Raw genomic sequence first — 7,025 nt, forward strand, 5'->3', positions numbered from 1 at the left:
GGGGGGGCTGGGGGGGGGGGGTCGCCCTCTTCCTGCTGAGAACCTAACAGCAAAACCTTTGCCATCGGCTAAGACCCGAGGAGGGTGGGCCACGCAATGAGCAGGAGCCTGGGTCTGAGGTGTCCTACCCACAGTCTACCTCTGAACAGAACCCAGCCCCCAGACCCACCATGTTAGGGGGGGACATGATGGCTTCACCAAGCAAATCCACAAACATAAGTCGCCGGGATCCTCAAATTCCCCGAACCATTTAGGGGGCTGTAGACACACATGGGGTATGGGACAGGGACCCTCGGGAGGCTGGGGCGCCTTTCTCTACCTCTCTTGAACTCAAGGGAGCAGGCTAGCAGGGTCAGGCCCAAACAGCAGACACCCAGGGTCAAGGGGTGATCTGTGCCTTAGGTAAAGGGCACCTAAGCCAGGGATTGGGACGAAGGAGATGAGAGCCACAGGCCAGCCTGTCTGGAGAGGGGTCTGTGCCCGGGGAGGGGGTAGCCCTGGCCTCGGTGGGTAGGCTCTATCCAAGTGGGTGGTCCCTGCCCTGTGCCCTCTGGGTACCTCCCCCGTTGCGATAGCAGAGGTATGGGAAGCGCCAAACATTGCCCAGGCCCACGGCATAGCCCACGCTCGTCAGTACAAACTCGATCTGGTTGCCCCAGTTGCCCCGTTTGAGGTTCTGGTCCCTCTTGGTGGCCTCGCTGGGCACAGCACCATTCTGTGGGGACAGGAGAGAAGCTACCATCAGAAAGGCATTTGTGCTCCCGTGCCTGACCCTCTGGGCCTCTCCCAGCGGGGACGCCATGGACCCTCCAAGCCCCCACCCCCACCCCGGGCTTCCCCGCTGCTGGCAGGAGCTGCTGGCAGGCCTGGCGGAGAAGGGGAGAAGGGAGGAGCAGCTGCCAGAGGGTGCCAGCTGGGCCTCCCTCACCAGCACCCCCAGCACCCTGTGCCAGGGGCACCAGCCCACCTGAGCGGTTGCTGACAACATCTGAGGGGTGGGACATTGAGAGGGAGCTCAAGTCCAGAGCCCCCCAGCCCCTCCGAAGCCTCCCCTCTCCCCTCTGGGTGAGGATCTGGAAGCAGCTGAGCCCCATACCAAGCAGCCAAGTCGGGCTGGGCACAAAGGGGCCTGTGTCCAGACAGCACCCCCCACCCGCCGCTACCACATCACCAGGCAGAGCACGCTGCCCACGGGCAGGCGGTGCGGGGGAGGGGATGCCCGACCCCTCCCCCAGCTGAAGGCGCTTTCCTGGGGGCACAGGACGGGCAGGGTTGTGAGGTGGGCGATGGGGGAGCAACTAAGCTGGGCCAGACTTGGGGCGGGTGCTCTGGGACTCAGGATGGGGGACCCAGGGGAGCCATCTATATTGCCCAGAGCTGGGGCAGGGGCCCTGTGGAAGCTGACCTGGGCTGGGTGGTGCTGGCCACGAGCTGGGGGAGGAGACCAGAGTTGTGGGCACCAGGCCAGATTTGGAGGATAGACTCTGCTAGGGGAAACAGAGGGAGGGACTCCGGAAAAAGGTCTCTAAGCTGAGAGGGGGCGGGCTATGGAGGAGGGCGGCTGGCCAGGAGGGACTGATGAGGGGATTTGCCCCAAGGAAAGGAAGCCAGGCCTTCCCCAGGGGGAACTGCAGGGCTGGGCTGGGTGGCCTGAGGTCCCACTGAGGACAGCCCCTTTTGAACCCCAACCCCACAGTTGGAACTGGCTCAGCAAGTCCCTTTATAAGCGTAAATATGCCCCTTCCCCATGCCATGCCCCTGCCACCCCCTCGCAGGCTGACAGGAAATCAAGCCACACTAAGCGAGAGCCTGAGGGGTCAGGGAGTCTCACTAGGAGACTAGGGACCCTGAGAATCACCAGAGGAGAAGCACAGAGCCCTCGAGTGACAGAGACAGCCTCTCGGAGATGGGCTATTCCCTTGAGAGAAAGAGACAGGAGTCCCTGGAGGACACCAGGGTTGGAGAGAGAGCAGCATAGCTTCTGAGGGACGTCGCTAAAGTAACACCGACCCCCAGCTTGAAAGAGACATGTTCAAGGACAACATCACACTGGTCAATAAACAGGCCTGGTGCTTTGAAATGTTGTCGGATCCTGACACTGACCCACAAATGCAGAGGGGAGGAATGGCTTCATTGGGACCTGTGCACTTTCCAGAAAGGCCCATTTGGGATGCAGACACATGAGGCACCAGGTGCCCAGTGGAGGCCCCAGCCACGGGCCCCTTGTTCCCACAGTGGGTATATTCGGCCTGCATACCGTGGGCACGACAGCACAGACAGCCTTGTGGCGTAACCATCCCGTACACCCAATCTGGCATTGCCCCCAGAGGAGACGCTGACCTTCACACCCTCCAGGGAGGTTTGGGGGCACGGCACCGAGAACCGGGGTCCGGTCCCAGAGCAAACTGACAGGCTGAAAAAAACCTGAATACATTCATTCCTGCAACCACAGAGATCGACTAACACCTACTGTGTGCTGGCCCTGCCCCAGGCACTGGGAATCCAGCGGTGAACGAAACAGACACCCCTACACGCCCACAGCTCGAAATCTAGCGGGGAGCAAGCCATCGAGGACAGAAACAAATCCGGGATCTTTATATTGCAGCCGCAAGGTGACCACAAAGCGGCAGTTCTCAGGTCACAAGAATATGGAAGGAGGCCAGGCAGGGGCACGTAGGGTGAGGCCGGGAAGGCTTCCCTGAGGAAGGGGCTCGAGGGCCAGTGTGGCTCTGCGGGAGGGTGGCTCACAGCCCGAGTGTGCCCTCTGGGATGGGCCCGTACAGAATCCTGCCTAAGGCTGTCACCACCTCGGAGGGCCTTCTTGAGGACAGGCCTAGCCATTCTGCACGGTCCAGGGGGGCATTTTTTCAAAGGGTGTGAGGCTGGCTTGGGGACAGCTTCTGCATTCCCAAACAAATCCCGGCCAAATAGGGCTCCTATATGTTGACCCTACAATAACAGTTTTATTCTGTTCAGGGCTTGTTTACTTAGGGGCACAATGGGAGACTGTGGCAGCTGCCAGCACATGGGTGGGGTCACAAAGCAGTGCTCACAGCTGTAAATGAGACACCCGAGGGTCCAGGATGGTTTCACGGGCGGGGCAAACGCAAGGCTCCTTGCAGGGACCGAGGTGCCCAGGGCTTGAAGCCTGGGGCCTGTCACCTGGCCCCAGCCCCCCAACCAAGTGCAGTGGGACCAGACCGGAATTTCTGAGGTCTGCTCTCTCCCTGGCATCGAGGGGGACAGTGAGGGTGGGGGTGCCCCCAGCCACATGCCACAGGAAGCCGCTTGACTGAGCTCTCAGGAGCCAGTGCCACGGAGTTTAATGAGCGGCGTACCACTGGGCCTTCCGCTAACCACTTCAGCCACGTGGCCTCCAGGAGCCCTGGGACAGGGGCCCGGGGCGGGGAGCCGGGGATGGGGCTCTGATAGAAGTTCCTGACAATACTAGGGCTCTGCGTCTCAGCACCGCGGGCCCGACCCGGGAGCGGTGGCGGGGAGGTCACCGTGGGAGCCACGGCTATGCCTCCGAGCTCAGTTCCAGCGAGAGCTACGTTCAGGTGACTTGGCTGGCGAGGGCTCGGCTCTCTGCAGAGGACACAGCAAGCCTACTTTTCTGCAAGTACGCTAGAGGTAGGGTCTCCAAACTGCTCTGCAGGGCTTCTGGGGGCTCCGGTTCCTCTCTGCTCTCCTCTGGGCACTCCCCGCCCCTGTTTTCCTGGGCAGCGAGGCCCACGGCTGGCGAGCCTTTTCTGGGACTGCCTCGATTTTGTTCTCCTTGTGTCCTCTTCCCTAGCCTAAGCCGCCCATTTTCTTGATCTACTGAGTAGGCACCTGTGTCACTGTTCAGCCTTGTCCCTGCAGTGGACGTCGGCTCTCGGGCGTCCACAAAAGAACCCCTTTGTGCTCACAGTTTCACCCAGACTGGCGGCCCGTCTGCCTAACCCGGCTGAGCCCTGCCGACTGGCCGGGCTCCAGGCCTCTCCTGCCTATCACCCATCTTTCACTATCCGCCCCTCGCTGCTCTCCCTTCCTCCCCTGATCACACCTCAGTGATGAATTAACCACAGTGGCCTGGTACTTCCTCCCCAGGCTCCCTGGAAACCCCCCACCCTCACCTGGGACTTCACAGCCATGGGCCTGATCGGTGGTCTCCAGGGTAGGGACAGCCCTGCCCTGTGCCCGAGCTCCCCAAGTTGGGCAGAAGGCAGGATTTGGGGCTTTAGTCCCATGGGTGAGTGGGGTGAGCTGGCTGGTCATCCTCCGTGATGCCCACCGTATGCAGACTCCCGCACGTAAGACCCTCACATAAGACCACACATGCACAGATGCCCTCCCCTAGGAGCAGTCCTCAAGGCAGCAGGGTCCAGTCCCACACAAGGACTTGTGACCTCCCACCCCGGGCCTGCCTAGCCGCGTGAGCCGTACGGAGCAACCACTTACATAAGTCCTTTACGTAGCCCTGTGCCTGGCTTACTCCCTGTTCTGGATGAGCTCCTGGAATAAGGGGTGTTCAGCTCTGAGGGCAGAATCCAGATCTCCCCACATGCCTCGGGCTTGGAGGGCAGGACCCTGAGCCAGGCATGAGAACCCCAGCATTCTAGAGCCCACTCCCCTGGTGATGCTGGGCAAATCGTTTCCACTCCCTGCGACTCCACGTCCTTAACTATGAAATCAGTGGACAGACTAGGCAATCTCAATAGATCTACTCATCTCTGTAGTTCTGGGTTGCCTGGAATTTTCCTATTTCTGACTCTCTCCTGAATCTTCCATTAGTTCCCACTAACTTTCTAAGCAACTTTTAAAACATGTTACTGTTTTTCTTCTAATTATAAAAGCATTATAAGCTTATCACCAAAAAAAATGGGAACCTACAGCAAAGAGTAACAAGGAAACAAAGTCGCAGAGCCCCCTCCCAGAGGTAACGGCCACCACGGGATGCACCCCCTCCTTTCTTCGTGCACAGGCTCAGACAAAGCCTGGATTTCCACCCCGGGCTACGGCTCTCCACTGGCTCCTGACTCCCGCCCTCCCAGACCAGTGTCCACTGGATATTTTTGTGAATTGTGAGTCCCTCCTCCTGAAGAATCCTGGAGCTGCCCTGGCTGGGCGGGCCCCACTGGGATCCCGCAGGACTGTTGTTCAGAACTCTGCAGCCCCGGGGTTTGCTCATGGGATGAAGTCCCATCCAAGACAAACTTTATGGAGGAGGACAGACAAGACCCCCCATCCCAGACTGACCTTGAGCCAAATCCAGATCACTGGCAACTTTCTCTGAGCCCCCTTGGGAAATTCAGGCAGAATCGCCATTACAGTAAATTGCGGCTGCCTTAAAAGACCTCACAACCTCCTCGCACCCCTAGATTCTTGTTCCCCCAAGTTCTCTCCCCCTCAGTCCAGGGGCCAGGCTGGCCCCCAGGTAGCACCCGCCCTGCGATGACAGAGCCTTCCGTCCTTCGTCTGGACTCGCTTATCCAGATCTGGGAAAGAGTCAGGGGCCAGAGGTGGGGGGGCAGGACCGTGGGAAAGTCCACCCGAGGCCCAAGCAGTATGCGGCGGCTGCTCGTGCCTCTTGCCTCAAGGACAACTTTAGAGCAAGCTCTGGGCACCTGTTAGGAGTCGAGGCCTTCACAGAGCAGGTGAGAGAGGCAAGGGCGTGCCCTGTGCTATTTCGCCCAGAGCCCCGATCAGTGGAGAGAGACCTGCCAACACCGTGGAGAGCAGACGGAAGACACACCCCCAGGCTCCGCTCCGGGCCCCAGGGAGCAGGATGGGGAACACCGGGTGGGCCCTGCCTCTGCCCTGGAGAAGCCCAGTAGCCCTGCCTCACAGGCAGCAGCTGTGGGCAGTCTCTACCCCAGTCAGTTGGCAGTGGGGCTGGCACTCTGGGCAGTGGCTCCAGTCCGTGACCCTGGCAGTTCTGAGGTTCGAGGGCAGCCCTGCATAATGCTTCTCCCAGGCCCAACCCATGTCTCCCCAGAAGACATTCCTTCTCTTGCCTTCTGAAGGTCAAATCAGGATGTTCTATGGGGTGGGGAGGATGGCTCTCCCTGTCCCCTCACCTTCGCTGCCGTCAGCCCCATTGTCCCCGACATCTTTGCCCATCCCCAGCTTCTAGGGATGAGGCCACACGGGTGCCCACCCCATCCGGGCACTTGCCGTGGACACTGGTGAACGTTCTCTGGGGTCTCTCTCCTGCCAGGGGAGACCCCCATCCCATCCTGTGCCCCCACCGTCACTGCTGAGTCCATGTACCACATCCCCTGCCCCCTCACTCACTCTCCCCATAGGAGTAACTGCCGTGGCACGGACAATGGGGCTGTATTGATTAGTACGATTCCTGGGCACCTCCGGCCCGTCTCCCCGGGAGCTAGGACAATGCAGCTTTGATACACAGAGCAGATTCTCAGCAGGTCCTTGGGCTGGGGGAGCCCTCACCCCCCCACTCTCCTCCCCCAGGCCCCCACCACACAGCTAACTCTTCCTGCACTCCTTCGCACAGTTGCAACTTTCTGGGTCACTTTTGCTGGTGTCTGTCTCGCTGGCTGGCTGTGCCTGCCCCTCCCTGGCACAGACCACTCAGCCCCTCTCCCCACCCCCAGCCCAGCCTCCCAGACCGCCTGGCTCCAGGGAGGGGGCTCAACCTCCTGGAAGGTGACTGACCTGCTCTGGGGAGGAGCGGGCCCCAGGTCCACGAGCCGAGGCCATCCCAGGATGAGTGCGCAGAGCGGAGCGCGCGCGTCTTCGCTGCTCATTCACACCTCTGCCAGCTCCGGGCGACACTGACGCATCCCCTGCCTCTCCCACTGCCGGCTGGGCAGCATCAATTACTTTCACCTCATCTCCTCCCGAAGCTCTGCCTACCCCTCCCCTGGCCCTCCCCCTCCGGCCAGTCCCCATGCAGCCCCGCGCGGGTGCTCCGGGGCTAGAGTGAGGCGTGGGGTTTGCTGTGTTTTTCCCTTGTTCCCAGCAAGTTATTGGAACAAAACACACACACACATAATCACAACCACAGAGTGAGGCAG

General features: G+C 60.5%; 1 protein-coding gene across 1 annotated transcript in view; it reads right to left on the minus strand.

Annotated features, from left to right (window-relative positions):
* The window catches only part of SLC6A9 (solute carrier family 6 member 9), a 21,508-nt gene extending 14,702 nt beyond the window's left edge, over positions 1-6,806 (minus strand). Inside the window, 3 exon segments of the mRNA XM_034651013.1 lie at positions 6,664-6,730; positions 6,733-6,776; positions 6,779-6,806. Of these exon segments, the coding sequence (XP_034506904.1) occupies positions 6,664-6,730; positions 6,733-6,776; positions 6,779-6,791 (124 nt within the window). The 5' untranslated portion in view covers positions 6,792-6,806.
* Between the last annotated feature and the right edge of the window lie 219 nt (positions 6,807-7,025).

Source organism: Ailuropoda melanoleuca, chromosome 2, assembly GCF_002007445.2.
Source record: "Ailuropoda melanoleuca isolate Jingjing chromosome 2, ASM200744v2, whole genome shotgun sequence".
Taxonomy (NCBI): Eukaryota; Metazoa; Chordata; class Mammalia; order Carnivora; family Ursidae; genus Ailuropoda; species Ailuropoda melanoleuca.